We start from the raw sequence: 27973 nt of genomic DNA, 5'->3' as shown, positions 1-27973 counted from the left end.
TATATATATATATATATATATATATATATATATATATATATATATATATATACATATATATATATGGAACATGTTAAAGTTTTTCCTAAGGTTACAAGATTCCTAAAGTATCTGCAATTTATCCATTATAATTCAATCTTCCATTGCCAAGGTCACTCTGTTCCAGAACTAATGGCTTAAGGTATGACTCAAAAGGTTGGCTTCAAGTTGGAAGCTGCAAGGAAAACTTCCCAAGAAGCTCACCTTCCTGAGTTACATCTTGGCATGCTTCATCATGCCCCCAAAGAAACCAATTCCTGTTATCATTATTATTGTTTTATTATTCATTAACCAATGGTAATAGGATAACAATGGAAACAAGTTTAGGATAAATAATTCCAAATCTCTCTCTCTCTCTCTCTCTCTCTCTCTCTCTCTCTCTCTCTCTCTCTCTCTCTCTCTCTTTTCCTCCCTCCTCCCTTCCTCTCCATTCTGTCTACTCATTCTTTTTCTGTCTTATTCTCTCCTCTCTCATTTTATCTCATTTTCTTTTATTCTCTTCTTTTCCTTTTGCTCGTTCTCTCTCATTCTCTCATTTCTCTCTCTCTCTCTCTCTCTTCCTCCCTCCTCCTTCCCTCCCTTCCTCTCCATTCTGTCTCCTCATTCTTTTTCTGTCTTATTCTCTCCTCTCTCATTTTATCTCATTTTCTTTTATTCTCTTCTTTTCCTTTTGCTCTTTCTCTCTCATTCTCTCATTTCTCTCTCTCTCTCTCTCTCTCTCTCTCTCACACACACACACACACACACACACACACTCCCTCCCATAGATCATTTCTTCCCCATTTTCTGACTAGTGATACAAAAAGTGGTATGAAAATAGTCCAAGGGATGATGCTTGAAGGCAGGGAGTGAGGACATGGACTAGAGAGTGATGAAGATGCTATAGTTTTGTCCTCACTCTCATGTTTCCTTTAGATTACTAACTTCTCTATACTTAGTGTGCTTGTTGTTTCATCTTCTTCATTTGATCCAAAATACCCAGGCAAGTCTAGCATCCTTTGCTCTAGCTCAGTAAGGCCAAAAGAAGTATTGTCATAGAAAGCATATTCAGGGTGTGCTGGGAAGCTCTGACACTTGTCTTTTCTGTACTGGGAGGGACTCAAAGGGCTGACCCTCTGGTAGCTATCCTTGGGGGCAGTTGGGGAGGGCTGTTTCCTTGAAATACTCTTGTGATTTGGTGAAGGTCCCCTCCTATGTCTGTGGGGTTCAGCTCTATCTGTGCCATTCACCAGTCCGGCTGGACGGTCATTGATCAAGTCGGGTTTCTTGGCTGGAAGGCCCAGGGTGTGGGACTTGGAGGGAGGACTGATTGGTTCATTGACCATCCCAGTGCCCTGGGGATGATCCAGTTTCTCAGGACATGGGTAGGCTCCCCGAGATCGAGGCCTAAATCTATCTTCTCCATGGTCCCAGGTTCGGGTCCTGGAATTATAAGCCGGAACCTGTCGTGGGGTCAGAGTGGACATACTCCTTTCCCTGAAGGGTCTGACTTGCTTGGTTTCATGGAAACTTGCTGTTCTCCTGAAGTGGGAGTGCCGGGGATAACTCCTTTCAGACTGGCCCCCTTTGCTGCCCACGTATTTCGGGTGTGTTCTACGAATAAGGGTCTGGCTGGGGCTCAATGCAGGATTGGCCAGAGTCACATTAAAATCTAACCTAGAATGAGGTCTTTCCCCTGGGTGGAGGGCCAACTGGTCCAGAAAAGGGGACTTGATTCTAAATTTGTTCACCGTGGCTTCTTCTGGACTTTCTGGGTCTAAAGCAGCCCCAGCAGCCCCCTCAACCACTGTATCAGTCAGAGGACTCTGAGAAACATGGTACACTTTGGTGGTTTCCGTCAGACCCTTCTTTTTCATTTCTTTAAGCTGCTTTTGTGCGAGGCGATAGCTAAAAAGAGGGGGAATGATCTTCTGGGCATTGGACTGAAAGCTCTCACTGCCAGAGATTTCTTCCTCCGGAGTCAGCTGCACACTCCTCCGGTAGGTCAAGGGGATATTGATCTCCCCAGGGTTCACCAGGGGTCCCTCACCCCCATCAGAGAAGCTTCCCCTCTGCTCACTCAATTGACAGATGTTCTCTTCATCAGAGTTCTTCCGAAAGCTGGGGGAGTGGATTGAGTTGTGGCGTGCCGGGGTGCTGCACTTGGGAGCCCGGCCAAACTTCCTCCAGAGGGTAATGAGGACAGTGGCAATGATTATGAACAAACACAGAGAGATCCCGGTAACAGTGACAAGGTTGCTCGCTTTCAAGGGTCCCTTGGGTAGGACCGGAGATGGGCTGGAAGGTTTGACAGCTGAAATACATTTTCAAAAAAATCTTTTAAAATGTTATACACCAATGTTATCTTCTCTGAGTGACTGAGATTTTAATTAAATATCTGATGGTTAAGAAAGAAGTCAAAGTGATACAGATAGTTCAGTTTAACAGTCTTATCAAAAGGAAAGCTTGTTAGAGCTACACTTTGTATAGACCGACTACAAGATCACCAGATAATGCAACAAGACATCTTGACGAGGATAACTTGCTTGGAAATTAGAATTCCTGCCCTTTCTAAATTATAAATCAGGAGTGGCTAGGTGGCACAGTGGATAGAGCACCAGCTCTGGAGTCTTCAGTACCTGGGTTCAAATCTGGCCTCAGACACTTAATAATTACCTAGCTGTGTGGTCTTGGGCAAGCCACTTAACCCCATTTGCCTTGCAAAACCCTAAAATAAATTCTAATAGTTTTTTTTAAACTACAAATCAAGGGAGAAAATATTTAAAAGCATTTAAAACAGTGTCTGACACATAGCACTTCAATATGTGCTTGATTTTTTCCCCCTTCCCCTGCCCACAGCACTTTCAAATTACATTTTGAGATAAAAAATAAGATTACCCCCCCCCAAAATGAAAAGTGACATAGTCACACTTCCTTTATTTACCTGGTTTTAGGGAATTTACTTTATAGGGAATGATTTGGGGAACTGACTCTCAAAAGGTGGTCTGAGGACCCTTGGAGATTCCCAAAACCTTTTCAGAAGGACCATAAGGTTAAAGATTATTTTCAAAATAATACTTGGGTACTTTAATGTCCTTATATGGCAAATATCAATTGATATAACCTGTATAAGTAAAACTCATATAAACAAAAGTTCTTGAGGTTGGTCTTTAAATTTTTTTAAGAGTATGAAGGGGTCCTGAGACCAAAAAGTTTAAGATAAACTGATGGGGGGGTGTTGTTAGAAAATATCCATTGTGTTTAAGCAAAATGTATCAATAGAAAATACAAAGGAAATTCTTGGGATTTGAGCATGTGGTTGGAATTATGGATCTCTATCAACTTTGAACCATTATAAAGTTAAGTATAAAAGGAGAGCCTTCCCTCAAGTCCCATTGTGGTTCTTTATTATAACTTGGAAAAGACCTTGTATTCTTGAAGGCCAAGTCAACTGGACATATAAACAGTTGTGAGTCCCACTGAGGAATGCTTTTGTGAATCTGTGGGTCTCACCAAGGGGTGAATTATTTCAACAAAAATAATTTGTAAAACACCATTCCCTAAAACAAACAAGATCATGTGATCTATAAAGAGTGGACAGAGGGCCTCTACACTAATGAGATCAAACTTTCTTGGTGTCCATGTGTTATATGTCTCTGGATCTGAAATCTCAACAATTCTGAAAAATGTATCTTCTACTTATTGTCCAGAAATGCCATGGCTCTCTCAGTCCTATGCTTTTGACTTTTGTCTCCTTTTTCTCTTTTAATCTTTATCACCTTTTCCCTTATTTCTGGTCCCCAACTTTGGAGACAGTAGAAAGAAAGTTAATTCTGGATTCAGAAGACTTGGATTTAACTTCTCTTTTATTCACTACCTACATGATTTCAAACAGGCCATTTAACTTTCTTGTTTCTCATTTCCCTTATTTGTAGGGAACTGAACTAGAGAATAGCTGAGGTCCTCTTCTGTGATGTCTTTGTTATCCTATGATTTCTACTCCATTAAGCTATCCACCCAGCTTTCATAATCAACATTCTCTGTTAATAAAAGGGAAATAATTGATATTCCACTAGATGGAGCACTGATACAACTAAGTTGGCACAATCTCTTGCTGAATAGTCAATCAACAAATAGTTATTAGGCATTTACTGGGAGCCAGATTCGGTGATTAGTGGCTAAAAGAACACTCAGATCCAGAAGAGTCAGACCAGAGTGAAATTTTTCATTTTTAAAGGTAAATCAAACTTTAACTTCCCAATTAAATGTTTACAACTTAATAGTTTTTTATATTCTTTAGAATATAAGTTTCTCTAGGGCAAGGATTGTTACATTTTTGTATTTGAATCCTCAAAGCCTATCACAGTGCTTGCACACAATAGGTAGTTTATAAATGCTGGCTGCTAAATTAATTATATCGTAAATTAATGAAACTTAATTGCAGCAAATATATGACTTTTGTTCACGACCTTGGCTGATCATGTTATCTTTTGAATCAGACATGAGTTCAGATTCTAAATTACCACTCAACTCCAGTTGACCCATCAAAAAAAAACTAAGGGAAGTTGGATGAAATTACTTCTAAAATTCTTTCCAACTTAAATCTATGTGCCAACTTCCTTAGCTTCCTTAAAACTTGTAGCTTGAAAATGTTATCCTTTCCTGAATGTTATCATTTCCTGAAAATGTTATCCTACCTTGTCTGTGACTTTCATTGGCAATAGCCAGGCAATAAGCATTTATTAAGTAGCTATTAAGTAGCCAGGAATAAGAATTTACTAGGTACCTAGTACCTAGCCAAGCAATAAACATTTATTAAGAGCCTACTATCTGCCTGGCACTGGACTAAATGCTGGGGATACAGTCCAGAGTTTTGCTTTTTTTTTTTTTAGGTTTTTGCAAGGCAATGGGGTTAAGTGGCTTGCCCAAGGCCACACAGCTAGGTAATCTTTAAGTGTCTGAGACTGGATTTGAACCCAGGTACTCCTGATTCCAGGGCTGGTGCTTTATCCACTGCGCCATCTAACCGCCCCTAAATGCTGGTGATACAAAGAAAGCAAAAAGACCTCAAGCAACTTCTATAGGGGAGATAAACAAATAAATACAGACAGGTTATGAATAAGAGAAATAGAAAATAATGGAGGGAGGACACTAGAATTAGATGGATTGGGAAAGACTTCCTGTAGAAGGTGAAATTTTCACTGGGGCTTGAAGTATAAAGGATATTGCTTAATGATTGTTGATGACTTAAGCATTGATGTATCCATTTCTAAGTTAGAGAAGTAAAGTAGGGCAGGGAGAAAAAAATATTTTTTTCAAAGGGTTTTTTGCCCATCTCAGATTTCACCCATAAAGGGCTTTAGTGCCAAAAAAACCAAACAAACCACCCTTTAGTATTTGTCTTACACATCCATTATAAATTAAAGGTGTGTGTAGTTATTCCCTCTGGATGCAAGAGAATAGCCTGTCTGCTAAAAAAAAAATAGTGCATATAGAAAAGAAACCCCAAATACATGGTTGCAAGTGTGTTCATAAAAGTGCAAATACAAGATGGGAGGCAGGTCTGTGGGTATTGTAGGCTGCACATAATGTTGGGTTTGATTGATGTCTTGGTTAGTTTTGTTGAGCCGGGTTTGAAAAGTGCTTTGCTGAGTATCTGACACATAATTGGTCCTATATAAATGTTATCTATTATTGTATTAATAATAATAATTGCTGTATTAATAATATTGTTGTGTTAATAATAATAATAATAATAATAATAAATCATAAAGTATAAATATAGGGTCTTAAATGTAGAAGCTAATTAGAGTTGCTTTTAAGGTTGTGAAGCCCTGAATAGAGGTATTGCAAGAGAATGTGATAATGATAGCACTTGGATGAAGAGCTGTGAAGATTTAAGATAGCTCATAGAGAAAATCAAGAGAAGAAAGTCTATGTGTCACAAAGGAAAGTTAGAAGGTAGTACAGAAAGGTCATGTAAAAAGACTGAGAAGAGAAGACACAGGGAGATGAGCTAAGGTGTTGGCATAAAGCTATTTATAGACAAAAAAAGGAAAGACAGAAACGATTGGAAGGAGCTGCTGAGATTTGATGTTTTAAAACTGAGCAAAGTTAATTGAGAAATATGACCTTGAAACTTCATATTGCCAGCATTTCCTGATTTGAGACTGAAGTTGTCTCATAAGAAGCTTAGTTCTACACCTAAACTGTGTGTGAGTGTTTTTGTGTATCAAAATCAGGATACAAGTTGGAGACAAGGACAACAGTACAAAGAACAATTCTAATGAGGAGGAAAATGGAGAATGTTATTAAAAGAGATGAATGTGAATGAGTGGGGAATTTCCTCAGTCAACAGATTTTTTTTTTAAAGATAAATTCAAAAGATGGGAGCATATCTCTTCATCATAGCTCTGTGTTAGTCAGTGATTTCCATTATGTCTGACTCCTCATGATCTCATTTGGGGTTTTCCTGGTAGAGATACTGTAGTGGTTTGCTATTTCCTTCTGCAGCTCATCTTATACATGAGAAAACTGAGGCAAACAGGGTTAAGTGACTTGCCCAGGTCACACAGCAAGGACAAATTTGAACTCTTGATTCTAGAGCTGTGTCACCTAGCTTCCCCATGGAAATAAATAACAACAGAAAAATACAAAAATGAGGCATAATCCATCAAGAGTAGATCAAAAGTGCTAAACTGGAGAATGAGTCAAGGTTGATGAGGAAAGAAAAGAGACCTGTTTTTAAACTATCTCAGAAAAAGGAGAAAGATCAAAGAAGGAATAAGACTGCTATTCCAGATGCATGGCACCATAATAAGTGAAGGAGCTTCTTGAAACTGATTTTGTTTGTTTTCCTTGCCAAGGAGAATGGTCTTCATTTGACAAGAGACAAAAGAAAAATGGCTATTAGGAAACATTCTCAAGACAAGTAAGATGGAAGTAAGCAAGTACCTAGTTTTTCTGGTCACCTGGTCCAGATGAGTTGTATACTTGGGTACTTGAAAATGTTACCTTTAGAAGAGTGGAAAGAACTGGAAAGGAGAAGAATGAGAGAAAAGCTAATGCTGTCCTGATTTTCAAAAATACAAAGAGAAAAGGTCTACAAACTCTAGGCAGGTGAGCCTGACTTCAATTCTTGAAAAAATTCTAGAACCTATCAGGATATTTAGTGAACATTTCAAGAAGCAGTGACCACAAAATATTAGCAAGGCATCCTCAAAAACAAATCATGCAGACCTGTTTGGACTGATATGCAGTGAAGTAAGCAAAACCTGAAGAACAATATACACAGTGACTATAATAACATCAGTGAAAATAGCCCTGAAAGGCAGCCAAACTCTGACTAATTGCAAGGACCAGTTTTGGCCCTGGAAAACAAAAGATGAAACTTTATTCTCTCCTCTTAAAAGAGAGGTGAAGGACTATGGATACATAATGTTGAATATCTATGACAGATGATTTCACTATGATGACTACATTTAATTAATTATTCCTTTTTTTTTCAAGAGAGAGGGTCCAATAATGGTGTGAGGGGGAGAAGCTGGGAATATTGGGAAATTCTGTGAAAACTTAAAATAGACAGAGAGGGAATGGTCAGAGAATCTAGAAAGTTGGGGAAAGACCAGAACATAGGAATCCAGCTTTTAATGAAAGAAACACCTTCCATTCTAAGTTTTTTGTTTGTTTGTTTTTTTTGCAAGGCAATGGGGTTAAGTGGCTTGCCCAAGGCCATACAGCTAGGTAATTATTAAGTGTCTGAGGTTGGATTTGAACTCAGGTACTCCTGACTCCAGGGCCAGTGCTCTATCCACTGCGCCACCTAGCTGCCCCCCCCCATTCTAAGTTTTGATGCAACAAAAGAGGGAATTTAAGATTAAATTAGATGGGGTGATTTGCCCAGTTTTGTGACACAGATGTAGTCTTGACTCTCTACTCAGAATTATGTATTTCTCACTACTGTATTCAGACTAGTGACATGAAGACATGGAGGAAAAAAATCTTCCAAAAAACTGCAACAAAAATCCCCAGAAAAAAAGGGAGAGGAAAAAGCTCTCTTTTCTTCAAATTTGTCATATTCTTCCTTCTACCCATCATAAGGTAGTCCTTCCTATCGTTAATTCAATTATATATCTTTGCCATTTCCCGCTTTTTCACATCAACTACTCTTTCCTTGATACCCTTCCTAATTGTGTATTATCTTAGATGACAATGAATATGTCCAATGTGACTAGGACCAGGACTATCTGATGGCCACTTCTAGCTTTAGAGTGGTTCAGGACAGAGCCTAGTCTCTTTTCCCATCTGAGACTACCCATGAATGCCATACACAGTTTGTTGGGTACACAGGAAGTATACCTACTAAAGCACTCTTCCAAAGAGCACAAGGAGGTCTCTATGGATGTTCCAACACAGCCAGGCTTGGAGGGGGAGGAGGTAAGACAGATTCGTTGTCGATCACGTACACCGTCACCACATGTAACACTGCACGGGTTCCAGGCCTGCCAGAGGCTCCATGTTTCTGTGAGGACACAAGGTCAAGTTTGTAATGCTATGTCCTCTACAGGAAATTAGGCATCTCCCTCTTACTGGGGAGAAAGATAAAGGAGAAAAAGAAGATGAAGAGAACAAGCAAAATACTCCATGACCCCATTCTAATCCCACAGTACCAGATCAGAGATCTAGTCCAACCCTTTCATTTTTTATATGATAAAACTAACATATAGAGAAGTCCAGGCTACATAAATATGTGTTCAAGGCAGAATTTGAATTTAGGTCTTAGAGTCCTATCTACTGTATCATATCACCTTCCAGAAAGACTGGAAAAAAAATACATCATCTTATTGACAAATTTACTTTAAAACTAAAAACAAGCAACAATGTAACACATTGACAGCTGGAATAAATTTACAAAAACCATTGAAAAATCCAGTCAGTGTCCTTAGAGGCACCAAATTCCCCTTCCCCTCCCCCATCCCCAGTTCTCTTATAATACTTAGGGCCCGCGAGAACATGCCAACACTACCTACTGAAGCTAAGCAATCCAGCCAGACCTTGCTTCTGCTCATCAGCTGACAGAGGATTCCATAGCAACCCCCCAGTGTTGGGAAGATGCACACTGGAGCTAGCCAGGAGGTACTTTCTTTGGGATGAGTCATGGAACTTGAATTCTTGGCCCCTTCTGATAATTAAAAGTCTCTGGGGACTTTCACAAGAGCTGGAACATTTACAGACTAATTTCCTGGGCCAACTCCAACTCAGGTGTGGTAATGATGTTCCATCCAACATTTCAACAGAACCCAGCTTTGTGCTCTACCTGCTGGGTATCACAATTGGGGCAGAGAAAAATCAGGAATGTGGTTTTTCTCTTTTGTTGTTATTGTTGTTATTTGGAGATTCGGTTTCTCTCTTTTTGCTGAGGCTGGAAGTGCGATGGCCACCCACAGGTCCGATGATCCCAGTGCTGATTACTGAAGCTTTAAATGCTCCATTTCTGAGGTTTGCCCCCTCCTGTTGACTCTCTACTCTTGAGGTCTACCATATGGGTGCAGAATTTAGTATAGACCCCACCACCACCACCACCACCACCACCACCACTACTCTTTAATCCTACTGCAGCTCAGAGCTCCCTAGCTCAAGTAATCCCCTAGTTTTTCCCTTTCCCCTGATAGTAGCAGGGACTTCTGGAGTGTACCCCTAACACTCAAGGAATGTGCTGGTGCTTTTCATAAAATCTCAGAGCTAGAAGGGTTTTCTGAGGCAGTCTAGTCCAACCTGAACCTAAACAGGAATTCCCTCCACAAGATCCAACCTTTGCTTGAGGGGAGAATTGATGACATCACTCTAATATTGGTATAGCCTTGATGGTTAGGCAGTTCTTCCTGGGCTTAACCCTAAATCTGTCTTTTTGCAACTTCTATCCACTGCTCATGTTTCTGTTCTTTGGATCTAAACTGAACAAGTGTACTCCAGTCTTTCCTTCTACATGACTGTCCATTACATACTTTAAAACAGCTATTATGTACTATTTGGGTCTTCATCAGGTTCAACATCCCCATTTCCTTCAAGGAGTCCTAAAAGCTTCAATGTTATACTGAGGTGAGTAAAAATATAAGGTGAGTAAAAATTTATTTTTATATATAAAAGCTCTATGGAAGTTCAAATAATATTATTGCTGTTCTAGTATACTATACTATATACTCTAATATATCAAAATATACTATATTATATCATATAACTATAACATTATGCTAAAATATATACTGCTATACTATCCTATTTTGTTACAAAATTATTGCTGTTTTTCTTCTTTTTTTTCTTAACTTGAAGAGCATAAAAGTCATTTTAGTGAAAAGTAAAGCAGAGCTCAGCTTTACACCTTCCATCTTTATGCTCATGCAACTTGTGACAATAGAACAATAAAATGAAATCCATAAAAACCACACACACAAAGCAGCCTGATAATTTTTTGGTTAGACCACTCTATACATACATGTGAAACAAGTTCAGCTGGCTTTTCATATTCTAAGCCAGCTGCAAGATTTTAAATGGGTGCACATCATCTGCCTGAAATTTGGGAAGTACAGATTCCTGTCTATCCCAATAGAAAACAAAGGATATAGTCTCAGAAAAGGTTTAATTCTATGGTTTTTTTTCTTTTGCTCCAGAGATCAGTAACATTTAAACAAGATATATTTATAAGAAATTCTAATGGAAATGGGAAAGACTGAAAGACTACAATTATTAAAATTTACAATCTGAAACTCGAGATGAATAGCCCTCTCCTTTGTCTACTGTACTAGCAAGTATTTGCAAGGAGTTCCCATATGTACATGCCTTTGTCTTATAATAAGTCCAGTTGCAACACATATCTTATGGACTTGTGATGTTGTTTAAGGTTAATTTGGGGAAGCTTTGCAGGGTTACTAGGACATGTGATGACAGATAACAAAAGACAGAATGACCAGAACCAGGTCTGATTCTCATATTTAGACTTCTTTTTTGGGGGGGGGGTTAAAAAAATCAGGGGGAAGAATGGTTGTGACTATTTCTATTACATGCACTGTGTGTGAATTGAGTGAGAAACTGTCAGTTTTGACCTAAGGAGCTTACTTTCTAGAGTACCTAAAATATATTCAGAAAAGGAAGCATAGGCATACATACAATCATTCTATTTTCAAAAGAATCTAAGAATTGGAGTCACTGCCAAGCTAGTGGTTTTGGGAGTACAGGTATATCTATTGCTATAGAAGAGAATTAAACTTAGAGGCCATCTTGACTATCTAGAGAATTAGTTTATATTTTAAAAATAAATGAGCAAGGAAAGGTGAGAAAAGATTTGAATTCAGCCACTTCTGAACTTTGGGGTTTAGGAGAGGAAAGCCTAAAAATTACAGCAAAAAAAATCTGGGTAGCCTCCATGCTGCTAGATCTACTGGAATGAAGAATTCTCTCCCAGGGATTGCGAATCAATATTTATTTGTGAAAGTGGGCAATTTATGATACACAATAGAGTGTAAAAGCTACATTAGTCTTTAAGCTCCTTTTATCACTCCTAATTATGTAATTATGTTCAGATTTATTTAAATAGTATAGCTATATGCTGTGAAGATAAGGGAACTCCATGCAAAAATATTATATAAATAATAAAACACTTGTATCATTTTTTAAAAAAAGTATTGCTTCTAAGATCCAACTACTTCACTAAAAATCTACTCTAATATCTCATTATGATGTGAAGGTGATTTGTTTTTTTAAATTTTCATTTATATTTTTTGGTTTTTATACCACAATTAACTATCAACTAACCTGATGTCCCCTTCCCTCTCTATCTCCAAACTCATATGAACCTTGTTGAAGACCATAGAAGATCATGATAATGGAAAAAGCCTGACTCAAGAACCTGAGGATCTGGGTTCAAATCTACTTTCTGATACCTTAAATTTCACCTTGCAACTCTTCATTTTTCTCATCTGTAAAATGAAAGGGTTGAACTAGATGGACTCTGAACTTCCTTCTAGCTAGATATCTATTTCAACTGGAAGGTTCTCTTTCATTCTAGTACAGACCTAGTGGTGTAATATATACCTATCACCTAACTACAGTCCTAGCTAAGTACAGAGAAGTTTATCCATCATCAAAAGATTGGCCACCAAATAAATTTTGTTTGCAAAACTAAAACAGATACTCTATTAAGGCCAGAAGGACTATGACTTGGGAAGAAGCAAGCCCATTTGATAAAATCAGTGATACATTGAACTACTGACCTATAAAGAAGAGAATGTACAATTAAAATAGCTAAATGATGTTGGGAATTAGGCATGGCCTATTTAGATAAGAGAAAACAGAAATCATTAAAGTTCAGCAAGGCATGCCAAGAACTGAGAATCAGCTCTGAGTTTCGATCCCAGCTCTGCCACAGACTTTGAATAGTCATTTTAGTGGGGTCTCTTGACCATTTACTCAAGTCTCCCTAACTTCCGAAATAAAGACAACAGTAATGTAGATTGCGTTCCTGGTAGGAATAAATGACAAAATGCATGTGTCACACTTGAAAAATTAAGGGATCTTCTAAACACTAAGCAATAAAGTCAATAACTAGAAAGCACAAATTCAAGACAATAGCAAGCAAAGACTAGAAAGCACAAATTCAAGACAATTGCAATACCAACCTATATTTCTCTGAATCATCATGCACTCCTCCCTCGAGGAGAAATGGCTTTTGCTTGAAAGGTTGAACTCAAAGCAATATTTATTTTTCCCCATGGCAAACAAAGTACAGTTAAATGTTGTTTTGCTGGCCCCTAGGGGAACAATGTTTTCAGCCAACCAACCAGGTCTGTTCCTGACAGTGTCCTTGTATACAGTGACCATTCCTTGGGCAAAAGTACATGGAGGGGGAACTATCACTACATCCACCAAGGACTCACATGTTAGCTCTGGCACTGTCACAAGCTTGTAGCCAAATCGGTGGACCAGGTCAACGGGTCCTGTTGAGGTAATGACTGACTCAGTATCATGCAGCTTCAATGACACAGTGGCATAAGCTTGTGAACCAATGGGAGCACAGTCAAACTCTATCCACTGGACTGAAGCAAGGCTAACCCTTTTGCTGATCCTTTTTTCTAGTGGTTGATCTCGGCTTTCTTTCAGTTCAGAGATGCTGTTAGCAAAGGTAACATCCACCAAAATGTCTGGTCTGTCTGTAGTGAAAGAGCATAGTGGCTGGTTTGTAAAAAGTCCCACTTGCAAGATATGTCCTGTTGCCTTTGATGTCTGATTGAAATCAATGTGGAACACAGGCCACTCCACCTTCAGAAGGGCATGTTTCTCCTGCCAAGGGACTCTTGTGCTATTATCCATTTTGGCCGAACTCAGTATGAACCAATAGTCACCAGCCTCCCTGAAATAGAAACACTCAAACTCCAGCGTGCCTTGGGACTGGTTGGTCAAGAGGTATTTGGTGGTAATGGTCTGGTTTTTGCTGACATCCAGCAACAGGACAGACACATTCCTCATTGTTGCATTTTTTCCATCAGGATACTGGAAATCTACAGACACCGTGTTGTTGCTTAAAGCTATGTGACTTGGCTGTCCCAAGAGGAGGTATTCGGCTTCACCAAGGACTGAAAGAAAATGACATAGAAAATGTTTTATTATACAGAGGAATATTTACAGCTACCACTACTTGGGTGGGAAAGATGAATGAGAGGAAAAAATGCTCCCAGTCATTTTTGACAACTTTATTATTTGATCTTGGTGATACCCCAAAGTCCCCAATCAACTCAATTCAATTCTACCCAACAAAAAATTGGCATCAAAGATTAAACAAAGGGTATGTCAGTTTAAGCATCAAGATACTCAGAGCAGATTCAATCACTTGAGAGCTTAAACACTGTGTAATTGGAGCAAAGCCTGGACTCTGGCCAACTGATTTAGAGCTGTCCAAAGATGAAATGGTAGGCCTTGGTGGGAAGAGAGTTACACATCACTGGAGATTCACAGATTCTTATTCAGGTACAGGGTGGGTTAGCTGACCTCAGAGGTCCATTCTAACTCTGAGATTCTATGATTTAACCTATAAAGTGGTTTCATTCCATTCATAGTCTTAAAGGGATTTAACTATTACAAAACACATTGAGATTACAAGTAATAAAATCATCTCCTTTCACATATGTACATATATATACATATACACATGAATACATGTACATATATAAAGTTACATATACATAGATGAAGCAGGAGAAATAATTTAAAATTTTAGAGGGGGGGAAAAAGACAAAATTTATTTACAGCTCTAACAATATTAGTTCAGTTGTTTCAGTCCTGTCTGACTCTTTGTGACCCTATTTGGGATTTTCTTGGCAAAGATACTAGAGTGGTTTGCCATTTCCTTCTTCAGCTCATTTTACAGATGAGGAAACTGAGGCAAACAGGGTTAACTGACTTGCCCAGGGTTACATAGTTAGTATCTGAGGTTGGAATTGAACTCAGGAAGATGAGTTTTCCTGAATTCAGACCCGGTACTCTAAACATTGTGCCACCTACTTAATTACTTGAGTTTGGGATTTCTTGGACAACTGTGATTTATTTATAGGAAGGATATTTATCTAAGTAATAAAGATTATTACTGGGTTACTGTAAAGATGATTACTGGGTCACTTTTTTACAGATGAGAAAACTGAGGACTAGTGACATAGCTCAGGTTTCCTTTGACCAGAGTTTGGTTCCATTTCTACACCATGAAAAAGAATCAACTGTGCTGCATCGCTGTAAATGAAAAAGGGAAAAACCTAAAATTGATTTGAAATTCATGGTTTCCTGAATAGATAGTTCAAAGTCTTCTGTTATGCTGAGGATTTTTGTCAGAAAAGAAACTAGTGTCAGGCTAGCTGGATGTGGTGCTGAATTTTGGATGGGTATATAATGTTTGTCAGGCTAATAAAAGGGACGTTTACAAAATCCAGTGAAGAATAAATGGATTCTGTGATGTTTTTCCTTATAAATTAACTAATCTCTCTGGAGATGCTTATGATTTTATAGTAAATGACCCTATTCTAAGCAGGACACATACTCAAGGATTTATCTTTTTTAAAAAATCAAATTCAACTTGAAATGATGAAAGTGAAGTATAGAAAGAGAACCCACTGCCATAACACACAAGTATCCTTGTTTCTCTTTTGAAATGTATCCAAACACATATCACAGAAGACAAAATCTGGCTTTGTAACAATTAGCTGTAAACCTGCTGGGATGAAAGTTTTTTCTAAAAACGAAAGCTCTACAACCTCTGAAGAATATCCATTCTGTTCTAAAAGACCTATGAACTGATTTTTTCATATTATTTGAATCATTAATAGGAAAAAAAGGAAAACAACTGATTTCATGCCTTCAGTTTATTTTTCTTTTCTCATTTTCTATGTATATTTTTTCCTATTTAAAAAGTGTTTTAAGATAATTTGGATTTCTTTCTATTTTTTTCTCCCAAGAGTCTTGTGATACTATCCCTATAAAATCAACGATGAAGAAATACTAAGATAATCAGTCAATCAAGGATATTATAACAATGAGTTGGTCAATTAGCATGTTAAATACCTACTATGTGTCATATGCTATGCTAAGCACTATTATTTTAAAAGAATGGCAGGTGGTGCAGTGGTTAGAGGCCAGCCCTGGAGTTCAGAAGATTTATCTTCCCAAGTTCAAATCTGACTTCAGACACTGTGTGACCTTGGGCAAGTCATTTAACCCTGTTTGCTTCAGTTTCCTCATCTATTAAAAAAAGCTGGAGAAGGAAATGGCAAACCACTCCTATATCTTTGCCAAAAAAATCCCAAATGGAGTCATCAAGCATCAAACACAACAGAATAAAAATCAACAACAAATGGAGGGGTGGCTAGGTGGCGCAGGGGTTAGAGTACAGGCCCTGGAGTCAGGAGTACCCGAGTTCAAATCCGGCCTCAGATACTTAATAATGACCTAGCTGTGTGGCCCTGGGCAAGCCACTTGACCCCATTGCCTTGTAAAAAATCTAAAAACAAAAAAGGAAAAAGAAAGAATTCAGCTTCAAATTCTGAATTTTCACTTCAATATTTTTTTTTTTATCACCATGCTTTCTGATTTTTGGTGTCAGTTCTCTCCCTAGTCTTTAACTTTTGATAATGTCTACCCCTTTATCACATCTTTCTGTATTCCCAAAGGGGCTGAAAAATTCCTTTTTTTTTCTTTTTTTTTTTTTTGCGAGGCAGTGGGGTTAAGTGGCTTGCCCAAGGCCACACAGCTAGGTCATTATTAAGTGTCTGAGGCCGAATTTGAACTCAAGTACTCCTGACTCCAGGGTGGGTGCTCTATCCACTGTGCCACCTAGCCACCCCAGGGCTGACACATTCTTAATTGTAACCTCAAATGTGTGAAAAAAAGACCCATTCCAAAATTGAACCACACAACCAATTGATCGTGAACAGCAGATCTAACTTCTGTGATTGTGTCCTCTTAATAACACAGTCTTTCTTAACTGGGTCAGCCTTTCACCCTCTCATTAGGTAATGTGAAATATCACTGCACAACCCTCTAAACAGACTATTGGTCACCATTTAATTAAAAAACGATAGGAGGGTGAAATTGCATTGTTCTTTTTTTTTTTAGGCAAAGCAACAATGGAGGGAAATCCTCCATTTGCCTGATGACTAGAAAGGGTAAGATAGAAGTAAATGGAGCTTAAGACAGGGCTCCTCACAAATCACGTTTATTCTGTCACCAACATGCAGGAAGATTTAGAATTTTCTCCTATATTTCTTTACTAGTTTTAAAATACATTACTCAGACAAGTATTTAGTATTTCGAAATCATGAAAAGAGCACATTAACTCAAATGTGAAGGTTATGGGGGGGGGGTTAAGTTGTTACTAATCACATTGAAAGCAAGTTTTCTACTAAATCACATTATGCTCCAAAAGGGATCATCAATCAACATCACGAAACTTGTAAATTTCATATTTAATTTTTTTGTTTTATACCCTTGTATGGTAACTCTTGAGCATATTGTACTCACCATAGTCACAGAGCACCATTAATAATAGATTTGAAAAGTCTTTCAACATTCGTTTCATTCTGATCTGCAGCACCCCAAGTCCTTGGACTCCTCATGTCCTTTCTCACAACCAAATTACATGTACTTTTCTCAAGAACACCTGCAATTGCAACTTCAGAAAATAAAGCCTTAATTAGTACAATTCATAAAATTAAAAGTCCCTTCAACAGAGTCCCTAGAATGTGAGTATATTTTCTCTCAAATAAATGTGGCTCTATTTCCTTCCCTTTATCTCATAATTAAATCAACTAGGGGAGGCTAAGTGGTGCAGTGGATAAAGCACTGGCCCCTGGAGTCAGGAGTACCTGGGTTCAAATCTAGTCTCAAACACTTAATAATTACCTAGCTTTGTGGCCTTGGGCAAGTCACTTAACCCCATTTGCCTTGCAAAAACCTAAAACAAACAAACAAAAAATAATAATTAAATCAACTGCTTAAGAACCTTGGCCTAGCCAATAGAGTGAGACTCATCTTCCCCAGTTCAAATCTGCTTTTAGACACCTACTAGCTGTGTGAACCTAGGCAAGTCACTTTATCCCATATGCCTTGGTTTCTTCATCTGTAAAATGAGCAGAAGGGAATGGCAAGTCACTCAAATATCTTTGCCAAGAAAATCCCAAATTCAGTCATGAAGAGTTGGACATAACTGAAACAACTGAACAACATTAAGAACCTGGCAGAAAAACCAGAAAGATATTTCTAAAATTGTTAATGCTTCATTCTCAAAGAAGATTGATGACATCATGGATGATGTCCTGACTTGTGAACTTAATTTAAGTGAGTCAGAGTGGCACAACATCCCCAGCCTCATTTTATCTTCCTGAATCATAGAAATCAAGTGGCAGGAAAAATTCAAGAGAATTGGTAATGACCCAGTATACATGACCTTGGCATCTTTGATATCTAACCAAGCTCTAAGGACCCACCTGGGTCAGCTCCCAGGCTCCTGGAATTAATTGCATTTATTTGCCCATTTCCCTGACTTCCCTGAGGGAAGTCTTCACATGCTTGGGGTAAACAAACATTCTTCAACAGGTTTAGCTCATCTGCTGAAATGATTTACTAGAGTGAAGCTATAGTTTCTTGGAGCCCCAGGTGAGAGTTGGGACAATCAAGTGTATACCAAAGGCGGATGAGGCTCTGGGAAGGAAAGCCCTCAGACTCTTGGTCACCATTTAATTAAAAATGATGGGAGGATGAGATGCTAGTCCTCCTGAACACCCCATACACCCTTATTTCTAAAATACAGAGTTTAGTACACAGTAGAATTTATCTGTATATCTAAAATATAGAGTTTAGCACACAGTAGAAGCACAAATTTGACAATTATTTGACAAATTTGATCAATATAAATAGCCAATGTAATAGGCATGTAAATGGTATAGATATTAGAGCACTGAACTTGGAATCAGGAAGACCCAAATCTGGCCTCACTAGTTGTGTGACCCTGGACAAGTCATTTAATGGCTGCCTACCTCAATTTCCTTATTTGTAAAATGGGATAATAACAGTACCTCCCCTCCCTTAAATCATTTTGTGAGGATAAAATTATTTAACATTTGTATAGCATTTTGCAAAGTGAGTGCTAGCTATCATTATTATCATCATCATTATCATCATCATTATTAATAGCATTTTATTTGACTGTTGTTTGATCATTTAGTCATGTCTGACTTTCTTGGCAAAGATAATGGAATAGTTTAGTGTGTTCCCATTTTACAGATGAGGCACCAAGGCAAACAGGGATTAAGTGACTTGCCCAGGGTCACACAATTAGTGTCTAAGGTCATATCTTCAGAGCTGAGCTCCAGACCTTATGCTCTTGCCCCACCTGATTGTCTCACACTGCTCAAATTATAGACTTTTGCTAAACTTCCAAGCATTATATTGTTTCTACTATGCATGCAGCACTGTTAAAAGACAAAACGAAAAAGTCTACATTTTATGGTAGAGAGGAGGAGCCTACATTTTACTAAATGAATACTATAGTTAGGCAGTTACATACATGATATTTGAGAAGAGGGGAGAAAGAACTATCAACTAAAGGTATTAGGAAAAGTTTCATGAAAGAGATGGACCACAAGGTAACCTTAAAAGAAGCTAGGAAGGATGTTATTGCAATTGTCTAAGAAAGAAGTGAATTATTGTGGTGGAAAGGGATAGATACCAGAGATGATGTTAATGCAGAATCAATAATACTTGGTAAAGGATCATGTATATAATGATATGGGTGAGAAAGAAAAAAGACTCAAGGATGCCTCTATAGTTGTGAAACTATGTGACTGGACAGATGGTAGCATACTTAAATGAAACAGAGAAACTTGGGCATGAAGTGATTTGAAGGTGAGATGGGTTCTATTTTAGAGATATTGAATTTGAGATACCCATGGGTCATCTATCTGGAGATGTTCAAAGGACATTGGTGATGTAAAGCTGGAGCTCAGGGAAAAAAAAAACCTAGATAGATACAAACATAAAGACATATATACCCATACATATTTGTATGTGTATTTATATATACACTTATGTATGTATATATTTATATATAAGTATATATCCCAGAATCATCTACACAAAAATGATAATTGAATCCATGGGAATTAATGATTTCACCAAGAAAGAGGAGGTATAAAGGGAGAAAAGATAAAGTTCCAAGACAGAGTTTATGGGATCATTCATAGTTAGGGAGGAAAGACAAATGATATGAAAGAATGAAAATGGAGAGAGGAGATAGTATTGAGAAGGTCATAGTGATTGATGATATCAATGTTGAGGAGGTCATGAAAGAAAATCAACTACACTTTAGATTGTAAAAGTCAAACACTAGTCTTACTTTCCTGACCTCATATATTGGCCCATTGGGGATGAATCCATATTCCATCTGTTCCAAAGCACAATTTTTCCTAAATTAAAAAATTAGGCAGCATTTATATTTGTATAGCAAGTTTGCAAAACATTTTACATATTTTATCTCATTTAACCTTCACAATTACTCTGTGAAGCTGTTGCTATTATTGCCCCATTTTCCAGAAGATAAAACTGAGGCTGAGGGCAAATGATTTGCCCAGACTCACATAGCTTAGTTAAATGTTTGGGGCAGGATTCAAACTCATATTTTTCTCTCTCCAAGTCCAGTGGACTATTACACCACCCATACTAAAATCATCACTTTGATTTTTTTGGATAGAATGACAGTTTTACAAATAATTATTAAGCTAGATTTTAGTTTTTTTAAGAGGAGCATTTATCTCTTTTGTCTCTTTTTGATGTTTATCACAGAGCTTCACACATAGAAGTCTGGGTTTCGTATAGGAATGAATGACATTTCTATGATTCCAAACAACTAGACCTCTTTAAGGTGATATAATTTAAAGAAGGAATCGATGAATAGCAATTATCTTTAATGCTAAAAATGAAATACTTTTACTGTTTTTTCTTTTGTCAGTGTTTCAAAATTTGCTCTTGCTAAAGCATATCGGTAGAAGGATGATTCATGCAGCATATTTTATTTTTTATTTTTTTTTGCTGACCACCTGGGAGAAAGATTTGAATGAGAGGCTCTCTCATGTTGGAATCAGGTCAGACTATTGAAAAAAGATCTACAGTGTTTGAATGTCCATTTCTTCTGGGAAAAAAATGTTTTTTGGCTTGCTATTATATATGTAAATATACATACATATATGATACCATATAGTGTTAATTAGATATACATTAAAATATATACATATCTGATACATATATATTAATTAAAAATTAATTATTAATTTAAAAATTAGTTTTAAAGCCTCACTATTAGTTTATATACATATATAATACATAAGTATTAGCTTTCTTAGGAAAAAAGAGATATTGACATCTGAATTTATCTTTCTCACTCAACAATAATCTGTTAAGGGGGCGGCTAGGTAGCCCGGTGGATAGAGCACCGGCCCTGGAGTCTGGAGGACCTGAATTCAAATCCAGCCTCAGACACTTAATAATTACTTAGCTGTGTGGCCTTGGGCAAGTCACTTAACCTTATTGCCTTGCAAAAACCTAAAAAACAAAAACAAAAAAACCCTCAATAATTAGTTAAAAGAAAAAAAACAAGTATTTTCTGGTACTCAGAGTAGCAGAGATTTGGATGGTAATTAGAACAAAATAAAAGCCCTCCTAGCCAGAATGATGGAATCCTCTACAGAATTGCTCACCTTCACATCTAAAACATAGATAGGGCAAAGGATGCAGACAAAACCTTCACAGAAAGTATCATTATGATCATGTACCAGTAAAAGATTTTATGAATTAAATTATGCTGTGTAACTGATATTCAGCAACATGGACTGGGAAAGATTGTCCAATTCCAAAAGTTCTGCAGCTTTGCCAAAACTGCCTGTTTCATAGTCAGAACCATTTAAAAAGAACCCTTGAGTGAATGCTGGTGATTGTGATGACCAACCTGCTCATCTTTCCATATAATGCAAGTCTTTCTGAGGTTTAGTTTATGCCTATCATGTGGTGCAACCTGGAGGAATTCCAAGTGGACCTCTCTGAGATAGATATACAAAGGAGAAAGAATATGCTTAGGCTTCTACAAGTAAATATGGAAATTCTGCTAACTAGACCACCAACCCAAAAGTAATAGGACACCCCAGAAAAAGAAAACTTTTAAGAGTAAGAAAAGAACTTTGAGTGCTAGTTCTCATTCATTTGCTTTTTAGTTGGTTCTTATTGCATTTCCTCTAACTTATTGTACACACCCACCACTGTGTCACTTATGAATGTTTAGTTTTAAATTTTTTTCAGGAAAATGTATACTATTCACATAAATATATGCTCACATTTACAGAAAAAGCAATTCTAAATGTATACGTTGGGAATGGGGAAAGGAACTGTTTGTAAATATTCTCACTGGCCAAAGTCTCAAGCCAAAAAAGAATCCCAGCAATAACGATATCTACTTGGACCAAAAGTAATAACTTGAGATCCCACAGATTGCTCTCCTAGCCAGGGTATAGGAACTAACCATAGAGTAGTTTCTATAATATGGAAATCAGTGATATGGTCTTTTTAGTGACATGGACATCAGAAGAAAGAGTGATTTTTGCCACTTCAGAGAAGAGACAATTAAATTGGCAGAAATGGAGAAAATTTCTTATTCCAGAGAATCTTATTGAATGGAGGTATTACTTCATGCTATGTATATTCAAATTTGCTTTGCTTTGCAAATATTCTCCTTCATTTAAGAGCGATCTTGATGAATGGGTTCATATGCCTGCTTTTTGTTACAAAGTTACACAAGGACAGTCCACCTTAACTCTACATTCTTTTTTTTTTAGGTTTTTTTTCAAGGCAAATGGGGTTAAGTGGCTTGCCCGAGGCCACACAGCTAGGTAATTATTAAGTGTCTGAGACTGGATTTGAACCCAGGTACTACTGACTCCAGGGCTGGTGCTTTATCCACTGCGCCACCTAGCTGCCCCTTAACTCTACATTCTAAAGGTTGTTGTTGCTGAGTGTCCAACTCTTTGTGACCCCATGAATCATAGCATGACAACACTGTCCATGGGGCTTCTTGGTAAAGACACTGGAATAGTATCCTTCTCCAGTGGATTAAGACAAATAAGTTAAGTGACTTGCCCAGGATCATCCAGCTAGTGTCTAAAGCTGAATCTGATCTCAGGTCTTCCTGACTCTATTCAGCAAGCCATTCAGCTCCATCACTCTATCACACACTGAAAATCCATATTTTACTGGTGATCCTTGGCTATATGTCTTTCAAGATGTCAATGCACTATCACAATGCCCTCTTTTTTGTTTGCTTGCTTGTTTTTTTAGGGTTTTGCAAGGCAAATGGGGTTAAGTGGCTTGCCCAAGGCCACACAGCTAGGTCATTATTAAGTGTCTGAGGCCAGATTTGAACTCAGGTACTCCTGACTCTATCCACTGTACCACGTAGCAGCCCCCACACTGCCCTCTTAATAAATCACTTTCATCCTCATAGTAGATGCTTGATAAACTAAGCTGAAGTTCTTATATAGCCATTCCATGCTTGATGGCTCCAAGATTAACTGTTTCATGAGAAATTTTCTGCTAGTTACTTAAGAAGACTTGAGTACTGCAGTTCTAAGATTCTGTGTCTCCGCTTTGATAAAGTCTCATGAGCTGTGATCAAATAAACTCATCATCTGATGATAAACCACTACAAATGGAGCTGGGGTCTGTCGAGAGCAAATGAATAGTCTGTCCATACCTCCCCATTCTGCTGGAATAGTCTGTCCATACCTTCCCATTCTGCTGGAATAGTCTGTCCATACCTTCCCATTTTGCTAGAATAGTCTGTCCATACCTCCCCATTCTGCCACAATAGTCTGTCCATACCTTCTCATTCTGCTGGAATAATCTGTCCATACCTTTCCATCTTGCTAGAATAGTCTGTCCATACCTCCCCATTCTGCTGGAATAGTCTGTCCATACCTTCCCATTCTGCTGGAATAGTCTGTCCATACCTCCCCATTCTGCTGGAATAGTCTGTCCATACCTTCCCATTTTGCTAGAATAGTCTGTCCATACCTCCCCATTCTGCCACAATAGTCTGTCCATAGCTCCCCATTCTGCCACAATAGTCTGTCCATACCTTCCCATTCTGCTAGAATAGTCTGTCCATAGCTCCCCATTCTGCCACAATAGTCTGTCCATACCTTCTCATTCTGCTGGAATAGTCTGTCCATAGCTCCCCATTCTGCCCCAATAGTCTGTCCATACCTTCCCATTCTGCTGGAATAGTCTGTCCATACCTCCCCATTCTGCTGGAATAGTCTGTCCATACCTTCCCATTCTGCTGGAATAGTCTGTCCATACCTTCCCATTTTGCTAGAATAGTCTGTCCATAGCTCCCCATTCTGCCCCAATAGTCTGTCCATACCTTCCCATTCTGCTGGAATAGTCTGTCCATACCTCCCCATTCTGCTGGAATAGTCTGTCCATACCTTCCCATTCTGCTGGAATAGTCTGTCCATACCTTCCCATTTTGCTAGAATAGTCTGTCCATAGCTCCCCATTCTGCCACAATAGTCTGTCCATACCTTCCCATTCTGCTGGAATAGTCTGTCCATACCTTCTCATTCTGCTGGAATAGTCTGTCCATAGCTCCCCATTCTGCCCCAATAGTCTGTCCATACCTTCCCATTCTGCTGGAATAGTCTGTCCATACCTTTCCATTCTGCTGGAATAGTCTGTCCATACCTTCCCATTTTGCTAGAATAGTCTGTCCATACCTCCCCATTCTGCCACAATAGTCTGTCCATACCTTCTCATTCTGCTGGAATAATCTGTCCATACCTTTCCATTCTGCTGGAATAGTCTGTCCATACCTTCCCATTTTGCTAGAATAGTCTGTCCATACCTCCCCATTCTGCCACAATAGTCTGTCCATACCTTCTCATTCTGCTGGAATAATCTGTCCATACCTTTTCATTCTGCTGGAATAGTCTGTCCATACCTCCCCATTCTGCTGGAATAGTCTGTCCATACCTTCTCATTCTGCTGGAATAGTCTGTCCATACCTTCCCATTTTGCTAGAATAGTCTGTCCATAGCTCCCCATTCTGCCACAATAGTCTGTCCATACCTTCCCATTCTGCTGAATAGTCTGTCCATACCTTCTCATTCTGCTGGAATAGTCTGTCCATAGCTCCCCATTCTGCCGGAATAGTCTGTCCATACCTTCCCATTCTGCTGGAATAGTCTGTCCATACCTCCCCATTCTGCTGGAATAGTCTGTCCATACCTTCCCATTTTGCTAGAATAGTCTGTCCATACCTCCCCATTCTGCCACAATAGTCTGTCCATACCTTCTCATTCTGCTAGAATAGTCTGTCCATAGCTCCCCATTCTGCCACAATAGTCTGTCCATACCTTCCCATTCTGCTGGAATAGTCTGTCCATACCTTCCCATTCTGCTGGAATAGTCTGTCCATACCTTCCCATTCTGCTGGAATAGTCTGTCCATACCTTCCCATTTTGCTAGAATAGTCTGTCCATAGCTCCCCATTCTGCCACAATAGTCTGTCCATACCTCCCCATTCTGCCACAATAGTCTGTCCATAGCTCCCCATTCTGCCACAATAGTCTGTCCATAGCTCCCCATTCTGCCACAATAGTCTGTCCATAGCTCCCGATTCTGCCCCAATAGCCTGTCCATACCTCCCCATTCTGCTAACAGCCTCACTGTTGTGGCACAGCCTAGGAGGACCCAGGTTTACCTGCGCAACGTAATCCAGACGGGACCAGAGGAGGTTCCTTTGCGTCTCCACAGGATCATCCTCACCATTATTATTATTATTATCCAGCTTGAGGATTTCTTCGTCGGTGCAGCTCCAATGAACATCTAACAACGTTACGATTTTAGAGCTGGGGGTGGCTGCCAAGGGGAGGGGAATTAGAAGATTTCAGTGACTCGCCGGTGATCAAAAATCTCGTACGTGTCAGAACAGGACTCGAGTGGAAGTCATCCGACTCCACTACCTGACCTGGCCCGGTTTCACAACCCCGCTACAAAGGTGGAATGACTGCGCAGAGTTAGGTTATTTCTGATTTCAATCATTTTTGCAAAAAAATAAAAAATAAAAAATGTGTCCACTTTCGGGGAAAAAACGGTAAATGGGAGAGACAAGGGAATGGGACCAGGAGAGCAGGAAAAGGAAAGGAAAAAAGGGGGGGAAAGTCACGAGGGTGGAGGTTTTGGGGGTGAAGAGGCTCCGCTGTGATTCGGGACTGGACGGGGCGGGTGCCCAGGTGGGCGCCGCGCAGCAGCGCCAGCGCGCACGCTGCCCGGGGCCGGGGCCGGGGCCGGGGCCGGGGCCGGGGCCGGGGCCGGGGCCCGGCTCCACAAGGGCGGCCCGGGCCGGCGGGACTCACCTCCGCAGTCCGCGAGCTCTCAGCCCTCTGCGGGCCGCGCCGCTGTCCTCGGCCCAGCCCGCCCGGCTCGCTCCGGCATCTGGGACCCGGGCCTCGCTCCCTCGGCCCGTCCCGGGCACCGGCAAACAGGAAAGAGGCGGCCGAGGAACGCCCTGCCCGGCCGGCGCGCCCCGCCCGCGCCTGCCCCCGCCGGCTGGGGGGACGGAGCCAGGCGCAGGGCGGACCCGCAGCCCGGGCAAGTTTCGTTTGGGGAGGGGGAGCTTTCTGGTGAGCATCGCATCCTTTCCTCCTCCCACCCCTGGCCCCGCAGGAAACTGGACAGGAAACAGGCAGGACTCGAGAGAATTCTGCCCCCCGCCCCCCAAAACTGAGCAGCCCCCCAGAAGCCCCAAGTCAGCACTTTAACCCTTCCTCCAGGCAAGGCCATTCACGTATCCGAGCCGGGCGCTTTGGGCTGTCCGCACCCCAGGAGTTGCAGAGGGGAGTCCACTGGGGTCTCCCCAAAACTCATTTTTTTCTCGCTTGTTAAGAAGGAAAGTCAATTAACGGGAATGTGGAACGCCGGCTTCTCTTGTGGAGTGTCAGGAGCCCCCCACGCCTGGGTGCCAGGGCACTGGCCCCGGAGCCCTGACATCCTGTGCTTCTAAGGGTTTCCTGGTGAACCCGAAGAAATGGGATTTCCCACTAGGAAAACCAGGGAAGTGGCCCTTCATTGAAAGGATTCACGGATGTGGCCTGAGGACTAAAAAAACAGCCATCATTTTCGACCGGTGTGGGAAGTTCTTTAAAAAAGTCTTCATGAGCTGTGACCAAATAAATTCGTCACTACAAATGGAGAGCAAATGAAGTCAGTCTGTCCATACCTTCCCATGTTGCTGTCGAAAGTCTTTACACGTTCAGAAATGACAACTTAAGGTTAAAATGTAGTTATCCTCATGTAGGATAGGGGAAAAAAGCTTAACAATCTGCATGCACCTAAAGCAACATCCTAAAGCAATTTGGTGAAAAATACAAGGCACTAGAAGAGAAAGTTCTATAAGTCTTTCCAGTTAGGTATTTGCTTGTGGGTCAGTTTTGGTTTTGTCTTTGTATCACCAACACCCAGCAGCACCTTGCATTAGCTGGTGTTTAATACATGCTAAATTGAATTTAATTAGATTAATATTTTAGTGTTACATACACAATTTACAATTTATTTTGCTTTTATATAAAGTATCATATTTTTAGTTGAAATTAAAACCTAATTTAGGTTTCTTGGATTTTTCAATAGATTTTTAAAGATTCATTTACATTATCTTAGAGTCAAGAGAGTTTAAAAAGCTTATCTTTTCAAATAATTTAGCTAATAGCACTAATGAAATTTTTTGAACTGGAAAGGGTTTATTTGTTTAATCCCAGTTTTCAATCTTATAATCATTTTCCATGTATGATAACATTTTTTTAGCTCAGCCTATTCTCTGGACTATTAGAATACACAATGGAGCAGCTAGGTGGTAGTGTTAATCTTAAATTGTCGCCATGATGTATTGGATCAGTTGACTGGTAGTGCTCAACCCAGTTCACTTAAATTGCAATTAATCAGAAGACAGCTAGTTGGTGCACTGGATAGAGCACCAGCCCTGGAATCAAGAGGACCCGAGTCCAAATCTGACTTTAAACACTTGACACTTACTAGCTGTGTCACCTTGGGCAAGTCACTTAACCCTGACTGTCTCCCACTGAACCATCTCTGGTCATCCTGATTCATATCTGGCCACTGGAACCATTTGACATATCATTGGTTATGGAAAGGAATGAGGGAAAAAGAAGATGCTGTTGAAGTGAATCTGGGTAACAAGAAGGAAGGTGTGCCCTCAACAGAAAAAAGAGAACTAGCAAAGGAGATGGAGGAAGGAGGAAGGGATAATGGCTTCCATTTTGTACATGTTGAGTTTGGAAATGTCCAAATCAAGATGTCTAGCAATCAA

The 27973-nt window shown here is 39.5% G+C and overlaps 1 protein-coding gene across 3 annotated transcripts; it reads right to left on the bottom strand.

The window, feature by feature from the left end:
• Positions 1-80: 80 nt before the first annotated feature.
• THSD1 (thrombospondin type 1 domain containing 1) lies at positions 81-26060 on the bottom strand. Of its 3 annotated transcripts, XM_074217212.1 has the most exons (7): positions 26007-26060; positions 25352-25509; positions 19952-20012; positions 17071-17221; positions 12690-13643; positions 8381-8539; positions 81-2332 (listed from the first exon to the last, which is right to left on the bottom strand). In XM_074217212.1, exons 4-7 carry the CDS (start codon positions 17126-17128, stop codon positions 951-953), a joined length of 2553 nt encoding a protein of 850 aa, XP_074073313.1. In that variant the 5' UTR covers positions 17129-17221; positions 19952-20012; positions 25352-25509; positions 26007-26060; the 3' UTR covers positions 81-950. The 3 variants fall into 3 exon arrangements, with proteins under 3 accessions (XP_074073313.1, XP_074073312.1, XP_074073314.1); XM_074217211.1 differs by lacking the exon at positions 19952-20012; XM_074217213.1 differs by lacking the exons at positions 19952-20012; positions 25352-25509; positions 26007-26060 and adding an exon at positions 17452-17657.
• Between the last annotated feature and the right edge of the window lie 1913 nt (positions 26061-27973).

Source organism: Macrotis lagotis, chromosome 1 (genome assembly GCF_037893015.1).
Source record: "Macrotis lagotis isolate mMagLag1 chromosome 1, bilby.v1.9.chrom.fasta, whole genome shotgun sequence".
NCBI lineage: Eukaryota > Metazoa > Chordata > Mammalia > Peramelemorphia > Peramelidae > Macrotis > Macrotis lagotis.
Note: the sequence above shows the minus strand (reverse complement) of the source record. Positions and strands in the feature narration are given on the sequence as shown.